A 27,698-nucleotide genomic window follows, 5' to 3' on the forward strand; every position below is an offset into this window, starting at 1 on the left:
TTTGAAAAGGTGGCTCAGATGTTAAAATGGCCTGTGGAGTCATGGACTATGTTAGTACAAAGTGTTCTGGTGGGTAAAACTCAAGATATCTATACGGCTTTACCGATTGACCAATGTGCAGATTATGAGACAGTTAAGAAAGTCATTCTCAAAGCCTATGAATTGGTTCCTGAAGCTTACCGACAAAAAATTTAGGAATGTCAGGACGCGGGAGAATAAGACCCATGTGGAGTTTGCCAGAGAGAAGGAAACTATGTTTGATGGGTGGTGTGACTCGAAGGAAATTGGGGAAAACTTTAACTGTTTACGACAATTGATATTGGTGGAAGAATTTAAACAGTGTTTCCATGCGGACATTTGGATGAAAGAAAAGTACCTGAGTTGTATGAGGCAGCAACAGTGGCAGATGACTATGCCTTGACACACAGGATGGGGTTTCACAAACGTAATTTCCCTCCTCGAGGTAGCCAGGGGAGTTACATAAAACCAGGTATGGAGAGCAAATTCTCATGGAGAGACCATCATGGATCAAAATCATGGATTGACTGTCATGGAGAGGCCGTCATGGAGGCGGCCCAGAGAGGAGTATCGAGCAAAATCTGATACCTCAAATTTTAGTAATCAAAAGACTGACGGTCCAAGGCAGACCTATCTTCAAAGGGGCCCGAGGCAGAGCACGGGATTTTCCTCCGGGCCTTCTTGCGCTTTTTGCAAGAAACCTGGGCATTTTATGGCCCAATGTTACGCCCTGAAAAGGGGAAATCAGGATCGGAGTCAGGCTAGTTCAACTCCGAATGCGTTGGCCAGTGCGAGAAATCGTCCTTGGAGGGCAGTGAATTGTGAAGGTCCCCGTGCCAAACTTACTGCATCAGAGAAAGACCTTGTCCAAGAGGGTTACAAACCTTTCATTTCCTAGGAGTTTGTGTCACTGGATGGTGACTTAACTAACCAGAGACCAAGTTTATTTGGGATGACAAATGTCAGGCTGCCTTTGCCCAAGTCAAAGTATATTGATGAGCTCTCCTGTCTTTGCAGCCCGGATTTTCAAAAACCTTTCAAGTTGGCCATCGATGCGTGATGTGGTGGCTGGGGGCAGTTCTTCTGCAGGAAGGTGATGATGGCATTGATCACCCGGTGTGTTACTATTCGAGGAAGTTTGACAGACGTCAGAAAAATTATGCCACTGTGGAAAAAGAGACCCTTGCTCTCCTACTAGCTCTACAGCATTATGAGGTGTATCTGGGAACTACCAGCTTTCCGATAAATGTTTTCACTGATCACAACCCTTTAACCTTCATTCAAAAAATGAAAAATAAAAATCAGAGGTTGATGAGATTGAGCTTGTCTTTGCAAGAGTTCAACTTGGAAATTAGGCATGTAAAGGGCAGAGACAATGTAGTCGCCGATGCTTTATCCATAGTGAATTAACGTTGAGGATTCCTGTGCGTTGTTTGGAATTTTTGTTGCTTACTGGATTTGATCAGCCATAGTTTTGATTTATAGTTGTTGGGTGTGAGTATTACTTTTGGGTGTTAAAGATACTTTTTGTATGGAAAGAAAGTTTTCACTGTGTTCAAACTTTCTTCCTTGAAGGTGGGAAAGTGTTACGGATCCGTCACTTCCGCCTTTGTTGTTCTTATATACTTGTAGGATTTTTAGTTTCAGGTAATATTGTTGTTGAGATTTTTGTGTGAAATGGAGATGACTTTAGTAAAAGGTAAAAAGAAATGTTTGTGGAGGAAAAGGACAAAACATGGCAAACAAACTGGAAGAGAGAGAGAGAGAGAGGGAGGAGACGGCCATGAGAGAGATACAGCCGTAGAGTCGCATCGAGGCTGCGAGCGGACTTTTTTGATATTGGTCGTGAATGAGTTGAGGCTTCCTGGGAAAGGGATTGTCTGCGACATCGTCGATATTGCGATTGCAATTAAACCTGCGTCAGGTTTTATTACCAAGCATGAGTTATTGTGGAGGGGGAGCAAGCGCCTTCATTACAGGCCGATACGCCATTTTGTCCTCGAAGATGCCATCCGCTTGGTGCATCTTGTTTTGTCATTGGGATTCCCATATCGACATCATTGTGTTGATCGCCATTGGTTTTCCATATCGGCTTCATCGTTGGTGGATGTGAGGCGTGGATTACACTCACGTTTTGGGGGATTGTTATCCCGTGCCGCCGGCTGCCCGACCTCCCACCTCGTAACTCTTCGTCTTCACTCTCGCTGATACCTGCCTATTTCTTGCCGTCCTGCACGACTTTGAACTTCACCCAGCGTGTGGATTAGTGCACGGACTTTGGGGAATGTTATGTTCTACTCATGTTTGGCGTATCGTGAGTTTATTGATTTGAGAGCATTGGGGAATGATGGTACCATCATATGTGTTGTTCATTTGATGCGAGTGACATTTTCATTGTACTTTCTTTTGTAGTGTTATTATTGTGTTTGTGAGATTTCTTAATGCAATTACTTGTTTTGTTCTACAATTACACTGGTGTGGTTTTACCATGGTTTATTAGAAAACTCTTTCTGCCGTGTTCCCGCCCGAGACTATGAGGGGCACCGTAACCGGGGTTCGGGGAGGAACACGTAATACATGTAAGTCGCCATGATAGCGGCGCCGGTATTGTATGTACAGTCTGAAACGAAGCGCACGATTGGCTGATTAGCGCTCACGGCTGCTTGTGGCCTATGTTACATGTGCTGTGATTGGACAATATTTATTTAAAAGATTGTCAACATTGTATCGTGAGTTTATTGATTTGAGAGCATTGGGGAATGATGGTACCATCATATGTGTTGTTCATTTGATGCGAGTGACATTTTCATTGTACTTTCTTTTGTAGTGTTATTATTGTGTTTGTGAGATTTCTTAATGCAATTACTTGTTTTGTTCTACAATTACACTGGTGTGGTTTTACCATGGTTTATTAGAAAACTCTTTCTGCCGTGTTCCCGCCCGAGACTATGAGGGGCACCGTAACCGGGGTTCGGGGAGGAACACGTAATACATGTAAGTCGCCATGATAGCGGCGCCGGTATTGTATGTACAGTCTGAAACGAAGCGCACGATTGGCTGATTAGCGCTCACGGCTGCTTGTGGCCTATGTTACACGTGCTGTGATTGGACAATATTTATTTAAAAGATTGTCAACATTTTGGGTGTTTTTTTCACATTTTGAAAATATGTTCAAGTTTTGTGCTTGAGTTTCAGATATAAATTCTGTAATATTTTTACACAACATCTATCTATAATTCCAGTAATCTCTGTGTGTCTGTGTGTCTGTGTGTTTGTGTGTTTGTGTGTTTGTGTGTTTGTCTGTGACCGCTGTTTCTCGACAACCACGGGTCCTATATACTTGAAACTTGCCAGGTATATTGCTGGGGACCCGAGGATGTGCCTTTTCAAGGTTTCATATTAATCGGACAAGTAGTTACCGAGCTATGGCGATTTCTTTACCAAACTCCGCAAGCCGTTCGCTTTGGACCAAACCATTTCATGTAAATAGAGGGGGGGGGGGGGGGGTTCTGTGGTCGTTGCGAATGGACCAAACCATTTCATGTAAATAGAGGGGGGGGGGTTCTGTGGTCGTTACTGCCACGTGGTTTCAAAGTTTTTTTTTGTTGTTGTTGTTTGCACGCATGCTTTTTTGCACGCACGTACGGGCACCCACATACGGGCACGTCCTAGTATTATAAATGCAGGTAGATATGCGAGGTGGGTCACAAAAGTAAATAAAACGGGGGCTTGGCACACGGTCCAGAAGGGATAGAGTTGGGACGGGAAGTTGAGGCTTTGTGGGGGGAGGAGAGGTTGAGGACTGTCAGATTGGTGCTTCACAGGCAGGGAGTTACATCATAGTGCATCATCCCTTGGATATATGTTAAGCTGAGTTTATCAACTGCTCACATTAGTTGGTGTGGACACGATCCCACATTAAGATTTTCATCAAAACTAGCCTTCAGCCTAAATCACCCACCATCCATCAGTCCGATGGTGGGCCTGGCCAGGCCTTAATAGTTACACTTTGGCCAAAAAACACAATTTCCCTGGCTGAACCCACAATGATGTCACAATAACTGGGATTATTATAGAAGCCTCTCAAGATGAAGTTGAGTCTAAGGGCCTATTATCACTTTCACATCACAGACAGGATGGTGATCCTTCTTCTACCACCTCCTTTCTGGTCTTGCACCTTCTACTCTTTCTGTGCCTCCCCTGTAGTTTTTCCTTCATAAAGGTTTGTGGTTGTATCCATCCTCACCCCTGGTGTCCTCTCCTTGCCCTCGTTCTTTCCCACATCCCTTATTTCTCCAAGTCTTTCTACTGTTCCTCTTGGCTATTACGTCCTGATCCATTTTATGTCACACCTCCTCCATGAGCCTCGACTTTGTATGCAAAAAGTACTACGGTCATTGTACATTCTCAATTGAAGTCCCGCCTTGCATATGTAATTTGGAGACAGACTCTTAAAAATATTTTTGTCCACATTCATACGTATGCATGATGTAGCCTTTTTGGATGAGCATATTGTTTTTAAGAGAGACAATTGTACCTGCTCATAAATACGACAAGTAATAAGCATTACGAGCTTTTATTCCGACTTTCTTTGTTGGACAATTGATCTAGATGCAGTAAAAATGTAAACCAATTGCATATCAATTATTTAATGACTGCATATCCATTATATATCTATATTGTATTTCATTGCTTTCTTTACGATCAGGTACACAAGTTTTGTATAATATGAACTTGGTTTGTCTTTCCTTTTTAGGGGAAACATCTCAATCCATTGATTGCAAACGCTTTGTCCTAGCAACAATGACATCACTGCTATATATATATATTACGATATCACAAAATGTTGTGGACGGATGAAACTTGATGGACAGGTTGGTGTGTGACAAAGACAAATTGATTCGAATTTGGTAAAGATCTGAATCCGGATGAGGCAATCAGTGGGAGATAAAACATAAACTGTTCAGCCTGGTTTGTCTATCTGTGAACAGGATATCTCGAAAAGTTACTTACAAAGTCGGACGAAACGTGATTGACGGGTTGGTTATGTGATGAGGACGAATTGGTTAGGTTTTGGTGAAGATCCGGATCTAGCTCCACAACCAAGAATTTTTAAGTGATTCGTCACCATTGTGAGATTGTGCCAAAATACAATATATAACATGATCTACCGTATAAAACACAATGTCAGTTTGTGTGTTTGTACTGATGTCTGTCCCCCTTCATAAGGGTAGGTTTTAAGGGCCGATCATTTAACATGAAAGTGTGTTCACTAAGGTCTATTTTTGAGGATAAAACAAACTGGAAAAACATTTTCCATAAAAGAGTAATTATGTCTCTTCTATTGGATTTGTAGATGGTGGCTTGCAAACGAGCCTCAAGGGTGGTGTACAGAAATGTTTTTTTTAATTACAATAAATACAAGGTGCAGGGAGGTGAAATTCGCTGCACATGATGTGCAACACGTGCAGAGTAAAACGAGTGTTCATCTACATCCGTATGATGTCTGATAAATAAAGAAGATATAAGCACACCTGACACTAGGCCCAGGCTTCTGACTTTGGCATGCTCATGAGGCTGCACCTTCAAATAAACTGTTCCAACCCATCATTTCTTACGGGCCTTTATACGACTATGTCATAAAGTTGTCGACGAATTATGGCAAAACTTGGTGGACGAGTTGGTTAGGTGACGAGAACAAGCCGATTCGATTTTGATTAAGGCCCGGATGCAGATCTGGCCCATCAGTGGATACAAAACATAAACTGTTCGGCCTTGCAGAGGGATGCACTGTTCCGAGTGCCATTCTAGTTGTATTTATGTGCTTGCTTATGATTAAATATTGTGCCCGTTTGAAAGTTACTTTTCCTAATCATGTTATATCCTAGCAAAAGTACTACCCGTTCTCAGTGACGGGGAAAGTTTTAGTTAATCTATCAATTTAAATTATTTCATGGGCTTTAAAAAGGTTAATCATGTTGCACTCATGGTTTCACTCAAATAACAGAGGCTCTGAGCTACTTATTCCACCCACACTGCCAATTGCTGGTGATGCAATTTGGATTAGTTTAAAAAGTGGGCAAAATATGGTTGATTTTAATTGGGTGCTACTCCATGAAGATCTGTATTGAATCTACTTTAATCCAGATGTTCATTTTGATTTTAAAGATTGCTGGAAGAGACAATAAAAGAGTGAATGTTGAGCTTTGCCTGTATCCGCAGATTTTCTAACATCGCCTGGGAAGTAGCCACCCTCAACGCCAGACAGTTGAGCACATGGACAGGCACCACAATTCGCGATATATACAAGATTATGAACCATGTTCAACTCACATTCTTTGATTTCCAGAGATTTTGACTGCGAGAGAATGACTTTCATAAACAACCTGATTTATTTGGCTGTGCCAATAACTTTTATACCATACTACTGCACATTCAGGAGCAGCATTCCTTGCCGGCAGGAGCAGCATTCCTCTCTGCTAAACTGGAAAGGACCAGATTCTGATCTAACACATGGAACTTGGCTTTTAAACCAGGGAAAATATTCCTGTCTCTCCAGAAGGATTGTAAAACCAACCGATCCATCTTATTTCAACAATCATCCCCTGGAAGAAGGTCAATCTCTCTACTCGGTCTCACCATCAGCTGTGAACACTTCAAAATATAGGTGCAGACTGGGTGTCGTACATCTTCCCAAGTCCTTACCCTGTATATCAGAAATACTCAGTCTGCAAGTCCATTGTCCATAGCTCATGGAGTACGACACTCCAATTGGAGCTGGCTCTCCTGCTTTCACACCTGTCACACATGAATGCTGTGGAATTTGAGGCTTTCGTCAGCAGTGGCATCTACCACAAAGAGCAAAAGCACATTGCAAATTTTTTCCCTCTTTTAACACACTTGTGGAACCTCCTTCACCAGTCTGTTCAATCCCACTCTTCCATTCAAGGCTTCAAGTTAGCAGTGCACCCCCACCTCAGGCCATTGTCCATCCTTACCCATGGTCAAGGCCCCATGTCTTACCTCTCCCCATCTGCTTGCAGGTCTGTTTTCTTTTCTATTCTATCTTCCTCCCTTGTTGTGTCTGCTAGTTTGTCTTATTGCACTGCTGATAGTGTGTTCCCTCCTGTATGTCACATTGCTCTTTGGTGAGCCGAGACTTTGAATATCTAATATACTAGCGAAGTACCCGTGCTGTGCACGGGTGGGAAGCCAAAAGCAAACCATGTGGAAATGGTGAATGCTAAGCCATGGAACCAATACATTCCACATTCCTGTACCACCTGCAGTTGAACGTCACACATGGACAACCAGTTCGTGAATGACTTAGCCCCAAAAAACTGCGAATGGGAAACTATGAACCAATAAATTCCACGTTCCTGTGCCACCTTTAGTCGAACACCAGGCATTGACAGCCGGTTCATGAAGGACTTGGACAAACAATGTACCCCGTCTGAATGGTTCTATACCAAGTCGATGGCAAATACGCAAATGTCATGCTTTGAAAGTAGAAACCCTCACGTCATTTCCTCATTCATATTTAAACTCAATATCTCTGTTTTTATTCCAAACAGCATCATTCCAATCATACATTAATACTGTGTTAAATCACGATTGTATTGAGATATTATCAAACCAGCCCATTGTCGTCATCTGTTCACTTTCGGGTTTGGGAGCTGGTCCGTATCAAGGCAATTTCAAAATCATAAGCTTATTGAGGAACGTATCAAACCTCCTACCTTCCAACATACGCTGGGACCCCAAAACGTTCCACAGAAGGTGTGGCAGGGCTAGCCCCAAAAACTGAAGGAGTAGTTTGGGACAGACGGTCAGACACTCGTTTTATAATACAGGTAAAGCGCACCCCCGCCACTGACTGACTGATTGACTGATATTAATGTTCGGTACCTTCCGGGTGTCCTAGAAAGCTGAAATTTGACGTGCCAACGGACATCGAAGCTGGTTTCACCGGGAAAAAAAATAATCCTAGAACCGTCGGAGAGCGTCCGTAAATTAAAATGTACGTAAACGTGTCAATAAAAAAAAAACCTCAATCGTTATCTAGCATTTAAAAATTGTAATTTCTATAACTGTAAACTGTAAAATAAATATCTCAATGAAAATTTACGTAAAAACCATAAACGCATCCGTAAAATAAATAAATCTAAATTGATATCTCGCAGCAGGTCGGTGATGCTTGCCTATAATCATAAAACTTCTTTTTATTATGTACCTACATACGAAGCATGGTTTGTTATTGCTTGCACAATGCGTAAGCATACCCCACTTGTAAAAAAAGAAAGAAACCCTCTCAAATGCTTAACATCGTACTTTTATTTTTGTGTGAATGTTGTATTAAAGCCATGGTGGAGTAATGAGTCATAGTGTCAGGTTGAGCCTTTCCCGAGTTTAACAACACAGATGCTTTGTAATTATCCCAGTTAATGTCTGAGGCAAAATGATCACTCATCGTTGAACATTGAATAACATTTCCTATCATCAGATGGTTTTAATCTGTTTTCTGATTTGCTGGTTTCGTTTTCATTTTTTGGGTTTAGTTATGAAAGTGAAGCTCCTTAATGTCAGTTTATTTCTCAACCAGTCCATTCATCTTCCATTTCAACACCACAAACTTTCCAAGCACCGTCACCAACACAATCTCCGTCAACTGAAAAAATTTGCCTTCAAATTGGGTATAAAGAAGATATACCAGTACTGACAAATGCAGATTCTATATCAGGAAAAAGATGACAAAAATATGACTCCTTCCAGCAAAGGTGGCTTACAGAATTTTCCTGGCCCACCTATGATCCGAGCGGCTCAATTCTGCCAGGTGGGTTGGTTGTTGCGCTGCTCTCACTGGTGTGGGGTTGATTCCCATGGCTGCTCAGCCATGCAGGAAATGGCAAACCACACAGGGTTCTTCCTGGCCTTGAAACTGCTTCAGTGGATCCAACCCTCTGTGGCAGAGTCTGGTGTTTGAGGAGTAGGGAGATCTACAATCCTGAAGGCAATGTAATGTTGTGCTGAGATTGCTGAGGATTGAAGATCAGGCTTTGCTTGATACAAGCTTTCTAAACTTTTAGCAGCATGAGAACAAAGTTTGGTCTTGTGAGTGAAAGTTTTTCGGTCACTCCGTCATGCTTGTGTGACCGAGTATTGGAGGGGGGACTTTGCTTTAGATCCATGATAGAGATTATTGTAAAATTTTGATTTACAGTGAAATTAATAATAACATTTTATTTATCATTGTCTCATCAAGAATACTCTGAGACCACAGCTGTGATCTCTGTCCAAAGACAATTGAATCGATTACTTTGTTACTTTACAAGATGGTGATCGAACAACATCTTCGATTCCTTTCCGGCATTGGAGGATCTACTGTATGTAGACAGCAGATATCAACAGAAAACAAGATGAAAACTAGAACGCCACTCAGTAGAGCGCATACTCCCGCCGTGGGTTTAGTTGGAATAATACGTTTTGTTTAACATCCCCTCTCCCCAAAACAATAAATGAAAAAGAAAGTAAGCCCTAACTGTCAGATAATTTATTTTGATATATCTCGGAATTAGAGGAGAAAAACATCATTTAAGAATAAAAATAAAAGCTTTAATGCAGTCAAACAGGAAAAAAAAAAAAATTCCCAAAAAAATTCCCCCCAAAAATTCCTGGATCAGGAATAATATCCTGAGCTTCACAAAAAACTAATTAATTCTTCCTTTTCCCAGGGGCAATCATCCCACCAACTTTCATCCAAATCCGTTCAGAACTTTTCCAGATATCTTGTTCACAAACACATGAACACACATACGCACACACACACACACACACACACACGGACGGACGGACGGACACGATTGAATGCATTACTCCCTGGCGGGAGTAAAAAACAACAACTGTGCTTTAAAAAAAACCAAAACCTAACTTTGGTTTGTTGTTGTTGTTTTTCATGCAAATTGAAAAATAATCTTTCAACCTAACTCCTTCAAATCACATTTTCCAAACTTCATCATGATCTTAGCTTTGCAAGTGTAAAAGCAACTTCCTTGCTTGTTTCACCTTTGGTGTTATGCGCACAGAAGTATGAGTCGTTTGTGTAAACGTGAACACCCACTGAATTCCTCGTTTATTTTATAAATAACTGTACAAAACAGCCATACTCGATAAATAACAGGTTTAAAACATCAAATGAATCTTCAGAAGCAGCTGCAAAATAAATAAACAGATGCCACAACGTTGCCTTCCAACCTGTAAATTTTCCTGCAAAATAGAAAACAAGAAAAAGGAACATTATTTGACATCGGTAAATATTCACATTTTGTGAAATCATTTGCTCAGCATTTCGACAATTTTAAGAAAAATGTTTTACGACCTGCAACCATCAAAACTGTTTCGTTTACTTTAATCATGGAATTTATTTATTAACATTTTAAAATTGTAGTTTCAGCAGCGCAAATATATATATATATATATATATATATATATATATATATATATATATATATATATATATATATATATATGTCAAGGATGGCTGTCTGTTCATCCGTTCACTGTTACGCTGATTGGCTGTGTGAGGCTAGGTACACTGTGATTGGCTCCTGGCACGATTATTGTATAGGCTTATTAAAAGCTGATATTCAAAATCTGATTCGAGATTTTTTATGAACGGAACTCATGGCATAAATAATTATGTCGAAATATAGAGTGAAAATCGAAAAATAATTCGGAAAAAAAACAATAAAAAAAACAACAACCTGATATATAATTAAATAATACGCTACATGGGACGTGAGACAAAACTGCTCCAAACCGATAAACAAAAGTGTTATATTCACAATCGCCATGAGTTCCCTGTAACTTTTCTCATCGGTGTGAAAAAGACCAACAGCGACTATTAATAGCATCATCAAATGTCAAAACGTTGCAGCCCATTGGCGTCAGTTTGTGTAGGCCTCATGCTTCAAGACTTCCGGTCTATAGGATAATTCCTTTATGGCCCAGTAGAATAGGAATCGATCCAAGCTATATAAACACGATGTATTAATATATACACAAAAGCAATTGCAATGTTTTGGCTTCATTACATAACCAGGGTTTTTTTCTTTTTTCTTTTTGAGGCATCAAGCAATCAAACCAGCGTTCTGAGCCTCCTATGCACCGCCGGCCTTAAAAAAAAAAAATTCTCTGAAGAGAATGAGGCTGTTCTTGTACACTGAGGCTTGTGCATTTCATATTTATGGCTGAAGCACACCAAATAAATCCCACCTAACGTTTTGACCCGTTCATGTTTAGAATCCCATTTCGACCCGTTCCTGTTTCTCATTTCCTTTTTGCAAATAATTAATCAGACGTAATCCATAATTTTGTGTATATAATCCTGTGTTGTGTTGAGTTAAAAGCTGATATATATGATTATTTGATTTTATTTGACACCATATTTTGATTTTAATTTATTACCGTCCAGGGACACCAGCAGTGATCTTTTTGGATTCGGATTCTACTTTTTGTGTCAACTTTTGTTGCTCCCATAAACGTCATTGTCTGTTCTGTGTTCTTGCTCTTCCATGAGCCTTGATGTATTAAAAAAAGAAATCCAGTATTCTTTCACTATGAATCTCTTTATTAATATTAATTGTTTGTTAATAAAGTAGTGCCACAAGTGCGTAAGATCGCTGTCCATGAGGTGACTGTTATTGATACGGGTCCCAGCGGAGTGTTTCTATGCATGTCTGCACACTTATAACCTCTTCTTCTTCTTTCAATGGCAATGGATGTCACTCCCAAAAACGTCTGTTTGCGGTTTTGAACATCCAACCCCTTCCATGTACCTTCACCCAATTAAATTATCTACAATTGGAAAGGCAGTCATCGATTTACTTGGTTGATAAAACAATTGGCATGGTGACGTATTCCGTTCAACACACGTGAAGATGAGAGTAGAAACAGGGGAGGGAGAGGGGAGACAGGGGAGGGAGTGAGGATTAGGGGAGTGGAGGAGAGTGGGGATCCTATGCTAGCTTTTTCCATCAATTGAGATGGTTAGTCTTTCTACTGGTTAGAATTAGCTAAGCTTTTGGTTTTAAAATAACATTTTCCTTTTCTTTTTATCTCTGCAGCAGCTGTGTGATAATAACATCAATTCCCTTACAAATAACGTTAATGCAGAAGGAAGCCATTAGGCCCATCAAAGCCCGCTCCAGTGTTGCCAACTTATGGTTTTTGTCCATTTTATATCCTTTTAAGTGCTGAACATCAAATGAGGAAGCAGCATGTACCATTTTAAGTCTTTCATATGATTCGGCCATGGTTCGAACAGTCAACCTCCAAGATGCGGACCAAACACTCCAACGAGTAAACCACCTCCTCAAGGCTGAATCCAAATGACCCCATCACAAGATGAGTAATGTTTCTACATTTGGTGGTCAAATATACGTTGTCATTGGCGAAACTGCAAATGCCAAATCCACGAATTTGTTTACATGTGGAGAAATATCGACGTCATACGGGTGTAAATGAGAGACAGAGAATGAGAGACAGAGAATGAGAGACAGAGAGAATGAGAGACAGGGAGAATGAGAGACAGAGAAAATGAGAGACAGAGAGAATGAGAGACAGAGAGAATGAGACAATGAGAGACAGAGAGAATGAGAGACAGAGAGAATGAGAGACAGAGAGAATGAGAGACAGAGAGAATGAGAGACAGAGAGAATGAGAGACAGAGAGAATGAGAGACAGAGAGAATGAGAGACAGAGAGAATGAGAGACAGAGAGAATGAGAGACAGAGAGAATGAGAGACAGAGAGACAGAGAGAATGAGAGTCAGAGAGAATGAGAGACAGACAGAGAGACAGTGAGAGAGACTGAGAGCATGTGCAGTTTCTTGAGGGTGGAAACTCAAAACCATAATTGTATTGAGAAATTTATGAAACCCCCCACCCACCTTGGGACACCCGCTTGGACCCCAAAAGGTTCCACAGAATGTTTTGCGGGGCTAGCCCCAGAACTGACAAAGTAATTTGGCGATGGAGATGCTTTATTATATACACTTGGGGCACCTGAGGGAAACCCACGGTCATGGACGTGGATGACATTTGGACATATTGAATTAGATGCTGCACATAGTTTTACCAAATGGTTACAGGCAATTCATCAGATCCAGAAATTATGTAATCTCCACAATTTATTTACTTCACATCTTATGTAAATACATGTCCATGCACATGGGAAATTCAATTTGTAATGTGGAATTCCACATAATGTAGCATGTGACTTCAAGACTTAAAATCTTCCCCCTCCCCCTCCTCTAACCACTCACCCCACTCATCACGCACACTGCATGGGAGAGGGGGAGAGGATCGCACACAGGGGAGAGGGAGAGAGGATCGCACACAGGGGAGAGGATAGCCCACAGGGGAGAGGGGGAGAGGATTGCTCACAAGGGAAAGGGGGAGAGGATCGCCCACATGGGAGAGGGTGAGAGGATCGCACACAGGGGAGAGGATAGCCCACAGGGGGGAGGGGGAGAGGATTGCCCACATGGGAGAGGGGGAGAGGATCGCACACAGGGGAGAGGATAGCCCACAGGGGGGAGGGGGAGAGGATTGCCCACAAGGGAAAGGGGGAGAGGATCGCCCACATGGGAGAGGGGGAGAGGATCGCACACAGGGGAGAGGATAGCCCACAGGGGAGAGGGGGAGAGGATTGCCCACAAGGGAAAGGGGGAGAGGATCGCCCACAAGGGAGAGGGGGAGAGGATCGCCCACAGGGGAAAGGGGGAGAGGATCGCCCACATGGGAGAGGGGGAGAGGATCGCACACAGGGGAGAGGATAGCCCACAGGGGGGAGGGGGAGAGGATTGCCCACAAGGGAAAGGGGGAGAGGATCGCCCACATGGGAGAGGGGGAGAGGATCGCACACAGGGGAGAGGATAGCCCACAGGGGAGAGGGGGAGAGGATCGCCCACATGGGAGAGGGGGAGAGGATCACCCACAAGGGAGAGGGGGAGAGGATCGCCCACAGGGGGGAGGGGGAGAGGATCGCCCACAGGGGGGAGGGGGAGAGGATAGCCCACAGGGGAGAGGGGGAGAGGATCGCCCACAAGGGAGAGGGGGAGAGGATCGCCCACAGGGGGGAGGGGGAGAGGATCGCCCACATTGGAGAGGGGGAGAGGATCGCACACAGGGGAGAGGATAGCCCACAGGGGGGAGGGGGAGAGGATTGCCCACAAGGGAAAGGGGGAGAGGATCGCCCACATGGGAGAGGGGGAGAGGATCGCACACAGGGGAGAGGATAGCCCACAGGGGAGAGGGGGAGAGGATTGCCCACAAGGGAAAGGGGGAGAGGATCGCCCACAAGGGAGAGGGGGAGAGGATCGCACACAGGGGAGAGGGGGAGAGGATTGCCCACAAGGGAAAGGGGGAGAGGATCGCCCACAGGGGAGAGGGGGAGAGGATCGCCCACAGGGGAAAGGGGGAGAGGATCGCCCACAGGGGAGAGGGGGAGAGGAGCGCCCACAGGGGAGAGGGGGAGAGGATCGCCCACATGGGAGAGGGGGAGCGGATCGCCCACAGGGGAGAGGGGGAGCGGATCGCCCACAGGGGAGAGGGGGAGAGGATTGCCCACAGAGGTGAGGGGGAGAGGATCGCCCACAGAGGAGAGGGGGAGGGGATCGCTGTGTACATATATATATCGCCATGTATATATATATTTATATCGCCATGTATATATATATATATATCGCCAAGTCAGACTGCTCCCATAAATTTATCTCTCTCAAATTTATTCACCATTTATTTATTGTGTTAAGGCAAAGTGCCAGTAAATAATATCTAATAAATTAAATAAATGTGGATACATATCTTCAATGAATGAATGAAGGAATAATCGTTTTAAGGCCATTTCTCCCCGCTGGAGCGGGGGTTAGCCTTGCGGGCCCCATGACAATCATGGTTCCTTGTTTGAGGCAATGTTTTTATGGCCGGATGCCCTTCCTGACGCCAATACATATCTTCTTCAATATCTTCAATATTATGATATTATGATATGATATGATACATATCTTCAATATTATGACAAATTCGTGTTTGAAATCGTTAGTTGAGAAAGCTTGGCATTGATTTACATGAACTTGTAACTTTTCACTCCACTGTATATAAAAGGAGCCATTTTCCTGTGTAACGCTTTTTTGCACGCAAGAAGAAAGAAAATGTGAACTTTGATGCGTCTGGGATTGATGCGCATCTGCTAGCTTACGAGTCGGTGGCTTTATCCACTCGACCATGAGGATTTTAATTTTATTATGTGATAAAAATCGGTTCACTATTATTGTTATTATTATGATTATTATTAAGAGCCTGTCCATATGGTTGGGAGGCAGAAGAAGCAGGACTTGGAGTGCAGCTGTGAAACAAAGAAATAAACAAACACAAGGCACTTTGCGAATCACGTATTGAATTATAAATGAGGAAATATTTACCTAAATATACGATGGATAAAAGTACTGTACTGTATATGGAAGGAGTGTACAAACAATAACCGCCAACAACAACAACAACAACAACAAAACAATGTGTTGCAAAAGACCCTTTGTTTTCTGAGGCTGCTTCACTTCAATGTACATTGTCATTGAAACTCTTGTATCTTTAATGATTACTGGATGTTTCCCCATCCTGGAATGCACATAACATCGCTGCACAAAATGTGTTACTGAAAATACCACATCACACTGTGCAATCGTGCCATTGTTTTCTATAGATGTTTCTTTACCTATCCCTAAACTCTATATATCCACAATCTTAACTTATCTTTTACCTGGCCCTTTTAACCCCAAGCCAATTACCCCACACACTCTCTGAGAGATATGACATTTGTTTTACACTAGGGCGTGCCCGTACGTGGGTGCAAAAAAACATGCGTGCAAACAACAACAACAAAAAAAAACTTTGAAACCACGTGGCAGTAACGACCACAGAACCCCCCCCCCCCTCTATTTACATGAAATGGTTTGGTCCATTCGCAAAGCCAAAGCGAACGGCTTGCGAGTACGGTAGAACCCCCCCCCCCCCCCTCTATTTACATGAAATGGTTTGGTTCATTCGCAAAGCCAAAGCGAACGGCTTGTGAGTACGGTGACCATACCTTGGGAACCACTTGTCCGATTAATTTCAAACCTTGAAAAGGCACATCCTCGGGTCCCCAGCAATATACCTGGCAAGTTTCAAGTATATCGGACCCGTGGTTGTCGAGAAACAGCGGTCACAGACAAACACACAGACACACACACATACACACACACATACACACAGAGATTACTGGAATTATAGATAGACTAGGACGTGCCCGTACGTGGGTGCCCGTTCCTTGCCAAAAAAAAAAAAAAAAATGTCTTCGCCCATGCATGCATGGGCGTGCCCATGGGCCCATGGGCGTGCCCGTAAGTGCGTGATGTGACCGTACAATGAATGTATCGTCCCGACGCCGCAGCTCGGATGGCGCTGCAGTTAATCGGGCCTGTATCGGCAGAGTTATTATAAACGTGTACTACAATCGATCGTACCTTACAGCGTCTGCTCGCCACGTTCAGCATCAGTACGTCGTCACTATGACTATCCGTAAGTCCGGAAGTGACGTCCTCATTTGACTGTCCGGAAGGTCGCATATCGCAGTTACGATGAATCGCAAATTAGTTTTAATTAGTTTTAAAACATAGTTTAACGCCAACATAGCGCCAACATAGTTTGCCAACGTGAAATAAATGAATACACTCTCAAATGTGCCGTCCGAGGCAGAGTCTGTTCGCCACGTTCGGCACACGTGATAGCTCGCTGCTCTCTGATTGGTTGAATCGTTTTTTGGACATAGCTCGGTAACTACTTCTCTGATTAATATGAAACCTTGAAAAGGCACATCCTCAGGTCCCCAGCAATATACCTGGCAAGTTTCAAGTATATCGGACCCGTGGTTGTCGAGAAACAGCGGTCACAGACACACATACACACACACATACACACAGACATACACACAGACACACACACAGAGATTACTGGAATTATAGATAGATGAACGGCGTTATAGTAAACGCGTGCTCTGAGTCCTGCTTCCTGTTCCTCCCTACCTTCCATAAGGACGGGCTCTTTGCGAGTTTCAATGAAAAAAAAACTGTAATAAAATCTCAGTCGGTTTAAATTTAACTTGTACAAGATAAATAAACCACGTTTTAAATGACCAAACATTTAACTTTTTACAAAAAGCCAATAATACACCATTTAAATGAGGGTACATTATTTGTAATCCAAGTAGATTATATGTACAATAAGTGTTGGTCATGAATCGTGATAACCATAGGTGTTATATTATTTAATGTTTATTTGCAGCAATCATTATGTAACTGGGGAGACTAAAATGCAAGTTAAGTCGTACGTGCTTGAAAACTTCGCGTCAATGTTCTTGGAATTCAAATAAATGTAAGGCAAGGGTACTTTTACTTTGACGACTTTAATTCAAGAAGCATCTTACTATAATTCACCAAATGTCCGTCTGTCTATTCGAAGGTACCGTAAAAACTGCTGAAACGATCACAAAGATATTTTGGGTGGGTAATCCTGGGGCCCCTGGGAGTAAAATAGGCTATTTAGTTTTCCCAATTTCAGCTTTAGTCTCCAGCATTCTCAGGTTTGGACTCCAGCATAACATTCGCGTTCGCACAACGTTCATTGTGACGATGTTCTCATTGTGACGATCTTACTATAATTCACCAAATGTCTGTCTGTCTATTCGAAGGTACCGTAAAAACTGCTGAACCGATCGCAAAGATATTTTGTGTGGGTAATCCTGGGGCCCCTGGGAGTAAAATAGGCTATTTAGTTTTCCCAATTTCAGCTTTGGTCTCCAGCATTCTCAGGTTTTGACTCCTGCATAACATTCACGTTTGCATAACGTTCATTGTGACGATGTTCTCATTGTGATGGTGTTGTGACGATGTATGTGTTCATGGTAGTGTTTGACGTGACGGTGTGAACGTAATTTCGTAATGTTTTTCGTTTCGTAATCCTTTAATGAACTTTTAATGTTTAATGAACGTTTCATGTTTAATGAACGTTTAATGCCCTTTGATGTCCAGGGCCACACGTGTGCTACACTGGACGGGCCAGCGTGTACCTTGCCCTTCGCCATCAGGCTCGGGTAAACCGCTGAGCCCCATCCGTGATGGACTGCGGCTTGAGACAGTGTCCCACGGACGAGGAATTCCCAGTAAGCGCGAGTCATCATCTCGCGTTGATTAAGTCCCTGCCCTTTGTACACACCGCCCGTCGCTACTACCGATCGGACGGTTTGATGAGATCATCGGATCAGCCCCTGCACGGGCCGTTCTCGGCTCGTGTCAGTGCACCGAAAAGATGAGCGAACTTGACTGTCTAGAGGAAGTAAAAGTCGTAACAAGGTTTCCGTCGGTGAACCTGATAACCATATGATCATTATTATCGGGACAACATGAGAGCGAGCGAGACGCGAGACGTACGTGGTACGTGATCGTCCATGTACTGTTTAGATTTTGATGATTTACGTGTGATATGATTTGACGGATGTTTATATGAATCGTTTAAAATAAAAAAGCCTTCAATTTCTGATATTTTACCTTTTCATTTGGGCTTCCCAATTGAAGCCCCGCCCGTAGGGCGGGTACTGTTGCTAGTGGAGGTAATTTAGGTATAATTACTCTGGATAAATAAAATATTTCAAATTGATGCTTGTTATTTATTTGATATATTTGAAGATTAAGATATTTAGTGTATGGTGAGTAGACTGAAGGTAGAACTCTAAGTTGACTCAGCCTGGATAATATATATAAGGCAATCCATAGTATGTCAGCGCTAATAGACCCATTGAGGAATATTTACACATATTCTGCAAATGTAACTTACACAATTAAAGTTTTATGCAATTTACTTTTCAAAAACATCATCCTAATTTCAGATGGGTATGTGGCTGAAACTTACCATTCCAACATAAATATTTTCTCTCTTTTTTTTTTTTTACATCTGCTATCGGTGCCCTGCAAAAAGCAAGAAGTTGCATATTGCAAGTCAAGTTTCCAAACATGTAAATTGGAACAATCATGAACCTTTGACATGCATTGATACCATCCTTGCAAGAAATTCTAGACACTTATCAATGTTACAAACTGCAGTGGTTTTGAACAACAACAACAACAACAACAACAACAACAACAACAACAACATCAACAAAAGCACTTGATGCCAGCAACGTTTTAATAAGTTCATTAAATGCCAAGTCGAGAGTTGGCAAGTTACTCATATCTGCAATAAAAATAGGATGGGTCCATAATGACAAATCCATGAAATGAATGCTTTCTAGATCACAAGCAACCAGGCAATAATACTTTTCACATCTTTAAACCAAAATGATTAAATTATCAAAGAAAAACAAATTCCTTACTGTGCACAATTCCTTCAGGCCAAACAGGCTTGCTTTTAGTGAAATGTGGATAAAACATATTTGGTTACAAGTTAGCTCACTATTATGCAAAATTATGTTTGTTTGTTTTTTTCTTTTCTTGGTACTGACCAGATATATGTCTCATTTTTATGCATGAATTTTATTTGCAGTTTTAAAATCAGACATTTAAAAACAATTGAGACTTTTAAAGTCTATATTTCTTATGCAGTGCACTGAAGCAAATTTTATGCGTATTGCGTACAACATATAACCGAGGAAATTATTTAACACAGCTTTCATTACCTTTAAAACGTTGGCGTGCGGAATGCTTACTCATCCTGTGCTTCAGTAGTCTTGTTAGAATCAGAGATCAGTAAATCAAAATCATCAGCAATGATCCTGCACACTGCTTACATCACACTTGGCGTATATCCACAATTGATGTTAGAACAATAATTACATTGGATTAACATGCTAACTTGTCATGAAAATTCCTGGTCACATCACATAAGGGCTGTATTTTAAAAAAGTAAACCTTTGTTTTCTCTTCTCTGTGCACAACAATGTGTTCACAAGCATTTCATGTTGAGTTAAGATTATGAGACTTTTTAAAGTGTCATTACTTTCCCAAGTTTGGCAAAGTCATTAGTTTTTTTTCTTTCTTGTTATGTATATATGCATATATATATATATATATATATATATATATATATATATATATATATATATATATATATATATATATACATATATATATATACATATATATATATACAAATATATATGAAAAAAATTTTTTTTTTGAAGAGATAAATTGGAAATTCTTTCCTTATAATTTGATGTTTATATTTAAATTCAGCAATCCTCTTTAAGAGTGAGAAAATGATAACTCAACAGTCTTTCACCAACCTGTGTATGTCATTATCTATGACTATTAATGCAATTTATCACTGCAATTTCATTTGGGATCATGATTAGTTGATCAAGCATTTGGGTTTTTCGAAGACATTGTTTATGTGCAAATGTTAGAACAGACAACACTTATGAAAAGCACTCAACATTTTCATTGAGAATTATGTTTGTTTATTAGAAATGTTAGTTTATGTCCACAGCACATTTACCATCATATTAAGCTCATACATTAAGGATTTTACACATTATAGCAAGTGCATTTAAATGACCTGCGTTTAATCATCTGACCTTTTGTATAATATTGATCACACATACGTTTTCAAAGTATTTAACACTAATTTTATTATTCTCTAGCAGAAAAAGATTATATCATCGGGTTTTGTTCCTGCAGAAATGTTCATTTTTAATGCCATTAGAATTTTAATTAACGTCATTGGAAGTTGTTATTATTATAGTCGAACCTATTTCCTACAAAATAATAAAAGCACATTCCTGACACATGAATAACAGCAAGCAATTGGCATGTCATTCCAATGATAGATTCAAAAATACTTTACATTTGCTTTGCATTTTGTTTCTTTAGAAAGTCATGAATATGAAAAGCAATTTTTTTCACAATTTCCACACAAGCACATCAAAACTAAAGTTCACGTTACTGGGAATGGAAACTTTTAAGGTAACACAATGGATCATTCCTGTGTGCTGGCTTTAGCTGCATGTATGACAGTTGTAAGCAACATAGGATTGACTTTTAGATTGCATGCCAGCCTCACAAAGCAAAATACACTGCAGCAAACTTCACAGTGAGATCAGGGAAAGTCTGCAGGAGCTAGAAGCTTCAGTAAATACCATAGGGGTGTTCTCTGTATGTTCCTTTCATGGCCCTCGTTGGGATTGCCTTCAGATGACTGTTGTTCTTCGACCAACCATTTTGCCCTGCAGAGAGTTGTAGCTCAAGGTTTCGTCTCGTTTGCAAACATACCACATCCTGCAGCATATTCTAAGACATGGCCACTTCTACCAACATAAACATCCTTTTCAGTACAGTAATACTGTGCTATTTTCAAAATCATGAGTTTACTTTTGTAGATATCAGGTGGTTCATCATAATAATATTAATAACAACATTAATCGTAAAAGAGATGTAATTTTTTGTTGGAATTGCAGGTGAACATGGCTGTAGACGTACCGTAGAGGTCATAATCTCCGACACCTGCAACATGTCCGTATTCATAAAATTCTGAAACGCTGCATGCACACATTACACATATTAACCAATGATCAAATAGTTATTTGTAATACATGACATAGAAAATGGATATTCTTGATTTTTACCTCTCTGACTGCAAGGCGCAGCTGCCATCAAAGGTTTCATCATAACCATTTTCATATCCATCATCATAGTCCTATGATAGAAGAAAGGAACATGTACTAACCAAACTGTTATATGATTCGACAATTACAATGCAGGCAGGTTGTAGAAAATTTAAAAAAATTAAAAAAATCGATGGTTATTTTCACGTTTTGAAAGTTCTGATCATCAAGGTCACTATATCAGTTTTACGTCAAGTTGAATCCTTATGATACTCGATAGTCCTACATTTGGGCCAACAGATCGTTTTCGTAGGAAGCTGGCCCAAGAGAGTGTTCCTTTGGGAAAAAGGGGGATTGATAAGTTTGAGGGATAATAGAAAAATTAAAAGAGCAAACCTTTCATAATTTTTGTTCTTCCAATAATTTGAAGTTTTATCTTTCTCAAAGTCTAATTACAGTATTTTTACTGTGATAGGCCCTGAACCTACTGGTTGACTCTCCCTTAATGTGCTGAGGCCATTATTACACTCTCACAGCAAACATGAACTGTTGTGAAAAAAGGATACATTTGCTTGGGTCGTCTCTTGATGTTATCCTATGTTCTAAGTCCCATTATCTTACTCACTAACCCCTGTCTGAGTCCTTCCACTTCCTTTACGTCCCCCATCTCTCCCATCAGTTTGGCCTTGCTTTCCTTAAAATCTTTCCAAAAACTGATCTTAAACCCCCTTACCTCTTCCGGTACAGCCTCAATTTCCTTGCCCAACGTTTTGCCATTCTCCCGGTTGATTTCACAACACGTTGCGTCCATTCTCGTGCCCATCACTTGCATTTCTCTGTTCATTCTTTCACTCATCAACTCCATGTGTGCTTTATATAAAAGAGCCCCATATTGAGCAGTGATGGCATGCTACCTTGTGGTGTAAATTCCATTGGTGCTGCATTTTGTTTTGTATACAGGATCGAGGCTCGCGAAAGAGCTAACATTTATCACACAAAAAAATCAAACAGACACACAAAACATATAATAAACATATAATAAGGGTAGCGGTAGACAAGATGGGGAGAGAAGGGGAAGCACACAAACACAACATTTGAGAGCAGGGACATCGGGAGATCTGTGGGAGGGCTTGGGGGGAGGAGGCATGGGAAGGGGGGAAGGGGTGGGAGAAGTATAAAACACAAGGACACTGCAAGGACTTCCAGGAAGGAAGTTCGTATTTCAAAAAAGTGAATCTGTGGTGAAATTAGCGGGGGTAGAAAAGATAAAGGTTTTGGATGGGGAAGATAAGAGATGGTGGTGAACAGCCGTTTTAAAGACCTGGAGGGAGGAGTGCGATTGAAGAGAGTGGGGGAGTTTGTTCCAGAGGCGGGAGAAAAGAGGAATGAAGGAGTGAAGGTGAGCAGAGTCTTGATTTTCGCAGTTTAACCACAAGAGGGTTGCAGGCAGATCTTGTGTGACCTGTAGGAATATTTGGGGGAGAGAGCCCAGAGAGAGCTGGGGGAGCAAGGCCGGAGAGGAGTCGGTAGAAGACAGAAAGACCACCAACCTACCTGCGGTGCATAAGTGAAAGGCCCTCGGAGTTAGCTTCATCACGGAAGATTCCAATGATTCTGAAAGCTTTGGTTTCAACAGCGTGAAGCAGAGCTAGGTGTGAGACAGGAGCACTGTCCCAGTGGGGGGGCGGGGGGTGGGGGGGGGGGGGGGAGAACAGTATTCCATTGAGCTGCGGATGAAAGTCTTGTATGTGGTGAGGAGCTCATGTGTGCCAAGGAAGGACTTCGCACGACGGAGGATGCCCAGTCGGCGACTGGCTTTGGAGGCCAGATTTGAAATGTGGTTTTCCCAGGAAAGATCATGGCAGATAGTGAGACCCAAAAGCTTGAGTGACAAAACTTCTTGGAGGGGATTATTCAGAAAGTGGATGGGAGGGTTGTCCAGTCGGTCTTTTCGGAGAGACATAGTAAGAGTGTGAGATTTGTCAGGATTGAAAGACATGTTCCACTTGTTTGACCAGTCTGTGATTTTGTCCAGGTCTGCAGAAAGTGAGGAGGCTGCAGACTGCCGATCTGAGGGATGAGGAATGGAACGGCAGAGAGTGGAGTCATCAGCAAAGAGATAGAGAGGATTTTCCAGAGAGTCAGAGAGATCATTGATGAAGACCAGAAAAAGCACAGGGCCCAGAACACTGCCTTGGTTAACTCCAGCCTGAACAGGAAGGGGAGATGAGAGAAACCCATTCAGAGCCACATGTTGACTCCGACTAGAGAGGAAGTCCGCAAGCCAAGCGTGGAGATTTCCATGGATACCATAGGAGGAGAGTTTGGTGAGCAGAGCGGGGTGCCAGACCGTATCGAAGGCACGTGATATGTCAAGGGAGACAGCGCTAATATCCTGTTTGGCATTGAGGACCTCCATCCATTGTTGCGACAGCAGAAGCAGCATGTCCAGAGTAGAGTGGTAGTCTTGAGTGTCCAGAGTAGAGTGTTGAACCATTCCTGGGTGCTTTTTGAAGTGTGTTTGTGGTCATTGCCCTGCTGCAAGACCCCCATGACCTTGGACAGACACCCAGCTTTCTGATACTGGGTTGAACATTGCGCTCCAAAATGCCTTGGTAATCTCCTAATTTCATGATGCCATGCACACATTCAAGGAACCCAGTGCCAGAAGCAGCCCAGCAACCCCAAAATGTCACTGAACCTCCTCCATGTTTCACTGTAGGGAAGGTGTTCTTTTCTTTGAATGCTTCATTTGGTTTTCTGTAAACATAGAGATGATGTGCTTTACCAAAAAGCTCTAATTTGGTCTCATCTGTCCACAGAACGTTCTCTCAGAAGGATTTTGGGTTGTTTAAGTGTGTTTTGGCAAATTCCAGTCGGGCTTTCTTATGTCTCTCAGCAGCAGTTGGGTCTTCCTGGGTTTCCTTTCATTGAGTTGTGACGGATGGTGCGAACTGTCATACCCTGTGTCTGAATATCAGCTTGAATCTGTTTGGCAGTTGATCGAGGTGCTTTCTCCAACATTCGAACAATGCTTCGCTGCAAACTTCGATCAAGTTTGCACTTGCACCCACGGCCAGGGAGGTTGGCTACAGTGCCATGGGCCTTAACCTCCCTGATGACATTGTGTACGGTGGACACAGGAACATCAAGGTCTCTGGAGATGGACTTGTTACCTTGTGATTGTCCAACCTTGGCTACAATCTTGTGTCTGACCTCCTCAGACAATTCTCTGTTTTTATTTATTTTCTCCATGCTCATTGCGGTACACACAGTGACACAAAACAGCAGAATGACTCCTTTTCTCTATTCAAACTGGTTGAATGAGTGATTTTTATATTGCAAGCACCTGTAACTCACCACAGGTGAGTTCAATTCCAAATAAAGGGGAATCACCTGCTTGATATCTATTTATTTCTAACAACTTCTAAAAGGTGCCAATAATATTGTCCGGGCTGATGTGAAACTATGGATAATATCTCCGTGCAGTGCCGCTCCTCCTGTTAGACCGCAATGCAATGAGCAGAAAGAGCTCTATTTCTTGACTTTTGCAACCACCATCTGGCAACTACTTGAAATTTTGTAGAAAGATGAGGAAAAATACATTGAATAAACACACAAAGTCGTCAAGGATAAAACTTGCACATTATTTAGTAATAGTAATTTAAAATTTCAGAACTTCTGTTTGTCGCCTTCTTGAGTCCTGTTGGGGGATTGTATAATAATACATGATACATTGTATAATAATATACATTGTATAATAATACAATAATACATGTGTCCCAGCAAACTAGACTCAGCAGACTGGTTCTAATGATTACTTATAAGTTGTCACGTACTATGTTTGACTTTATGGATTGTTTCTCTTTTCTGGCAGATGCAGAAGCTTTGAAGTACTATTTACTGCCCTAAAACAAATGATCAATCTCTATTAACATCGTTACCAGAAAAAGAAATGTGTTCTGTCTCACAAGCATTTCAGTGATTGGTACAGTATGTAAATGCAAGCAGTGTTATTATTAACAATGTTCTTCCAAGGAGCTTAAGAGTGAGCGATGAAATCAATTGCCTATTCATCTTCTGCATTATCAGTCTTCTTCAATGTCATCCATGTCATTTTCAGTAGGGACTGAATTCTTGCAGTCTATACATTTGCATAGATCTGTACAAGGTATATTGTGGTGTCTACAAGAGCAGCGGCCCTTTCCTCCTCCTTTGGGGTCCTCACAGTTTGTCTTCTTGCAACTACAGTGTGTGAGCTCCAACAGAGTGCTTGGTGCAGGAGGAAGATCACCCCACACAATCTCCAGTTCGGTGTCGTTGGTCACTTTCCATCCATGATTATGTGGGCTCGGGATGGTGGGAAATTGTTCCAAACATTTAGTGTGCACAGCAGCTTGGTAGTTAGCTCTCAAAATATGTTTTTGCAAGGAGTCCCTGGTAGGGGGCATGTTCATCTCAGCTTTGACACCCATCAAAAAGTTATTGTATCGAGCTGTGTTCACGTCAGTGCAATCTTGATCATACAACTTGCACACAAACCTCTCCATCATGTCACTCAGACTGGCATCTAAGGTAAATGCATTTCCCAGCTTTTTGAAGGCTTCTTGGAAGTCTGTAGATTCACGCAATCGTTTCATTGCCTTCTTCTTTGACCGCCCATAAAAGGAGCTCACAGAGTCACATCCAGTGAAGCAGTGAAGGCCAATGAGAGCATCTGTTATATTTTGCCCAAGATAATCTTGTATGACACTCAGATTCAATGTGCGTTTCCCATTTCCTCTGCCAGTATGAAAGAGAAGCTGTGCACTAATCTTGTGAGCTTTAGCCACACCAATAACAAATACATCAGTATCTGGGCTCTTGATGATGACAGAGGGGCATCTGTTTGAAGAAGATGGGAGAGAAGCAGCAGCATACTGGCAGTGTAGGAAGAGTCTTGTGTCAGCTTCCTCGTGGTTGCATTCAAGTTCTCTCACAGCAGTTACTTCCAATGCACCAGCAACATTACTGACAGAATGACACTCTCCATCATGTGCCATCACAACGGTTACATTTTGAAGGACATGTCCAGAGCTTTCACTCCACAGCTTGAAAAGAAAACGTACCAGGGCTCCCTTATTTTCATTGCATGACAGAAATTTCTTCCATTGCTGTGGGACTTTTTGATCTGCTGCATAGATCTTTGTGATCTGACTTCCAGTAGCTGCACGTCTTCCTCTCTCTGTCCCTTTGATGCTGAGCTGTCGGTAAGTATCCACTACAAAGTGAATAGCATCACTGTGGGCACTCCTTGCCAGGTCAATAAGCTGCTTGAGTATGTGACTGGCAAGTTGGCCAAATGTGGCTGGAAGAGCTCTTTGTGGTAACTCGTGCAGCATTGCCATACCATCTATAATCCACACACTTCCAAGTGGGATGCCTTCCACCACAGGAGGTGGCTGAACACTTGCTTCGATGTAATGTAGCAAGCTGGACTTGGTAGTCTTGGTCAATGCTCCATCTACACAAGAAAGGGAAAGCGGCAGAGGACCCAAATTGTAGGACATCATGTTCTTAATGTCTAGCTTTCTCACACTGGCAATGATGAGAAGCCTTTGGAACAAGTTTCGATCAGCTCGTATTGTAACCTCCTTCCCCATCACTTTTGACTTTGCAGACTTGCTCATCGATGCAAAGGTTTTCTTTTTTTGCTTCTTCAGAACTTTGAAGATATCTCCATCACCCTGTAGTCGTTCTTCACAGAAAGTTCTAAAAGCTGCATCGCCACTTTCATAAGCTGTTATATAATCATGTGTTACATCAGTTGATGCTGTGGCTCCGGATGCAATGTGAACTAGCCCTTCATTACTTTCTTGGAAAGGGTTGATCATGGCTTCAACAGTTTCAACTACTGAACGGATATTCCTCTCATCTTTCATCATACGTGCAGTACTGAGATCTTTCTTCACTCTACTTCTGTCATCCTTTCCTGCCATCTCTTCACAGAGCTT

General features: G+C 41.9%; 2 protein-coding genes across 6 annotated transcripts in view; one reads left to right on the plus strand and one right to left on the minus strand.

Annotated features, from left to right (window-relative positions):
* The first annotated feature begins 1,036 nt into the window (after positions 1 to 1,036).
* The window catches only part of LOC144888711 (uncharacterized), a 42,108-nt gene continuing 15,446 nt past the window's right edge, over positions 1,037 to 27,698 (plus strand). For 3 of the 5 annotated variants that reach the window (XR_013621252.1, XR_013621251.1, XM_078767711.1), the window contains exon 1: positions 1,059 to 1,111. Coding sequence is in view for 1 of the 5 variants with exons in the window: in XM_078767711.1 (XP_078623837.1) it covers positions 1,078 to 1,111 (34 nt within the window). In the remaining 4 variants the exon portion in view is untranslated. Of the gene's footprint in view, positions 1,112 to 27,698 lie in introns of all 5 variants that reach the window. The other 2 variants (XR_013621254.1, XR_013621253.1) reach the window with 2 other exon arrangements.
* LOC137439053 (KH domain-containing, RNA-binding, signal transduction-associated protein 2-like) overlaps positions 20,537 to 27,698 on the minus strand; it is a 108,997-nt gene continuing 101,835 nt past the window's right edge. The window contains exons 7-9 of the mRNA XM_068134690.2: positions 21,727 to 21,797; positions 21,581 to 21,639; positions 20,537 to 21,327 (exon numbers count right to left, since the gene is read on the minus strand). Of these exons, the coding sequence (XP_067990791.1) occupies positions 21,230 to 21,327; positions 21,581 to 21,639; positions 21,727 to 21,797 (228 nt within the window). The 3' untranslated portion in view covers positions 20,537 to 21,229. The remainder of the gene's footprint in view (positions 21,328 to 21,580; positions 21,640 to 21,726; positions 21,798 to 27,698) is intronic.

Source organism: Myxine glutinosa, chromosome 13 (genome assembly GCF_964187855.1).
Source record: "Myxine glutinosa chromosome 13, kmMyxGlut1.1, whole genome shotgun sequence".
NCBI lineage: Eukaryota > Metazoa > Chordata > Myxini > Myxiniformes > Myxinidae > Myxine > Myxine glutinosa.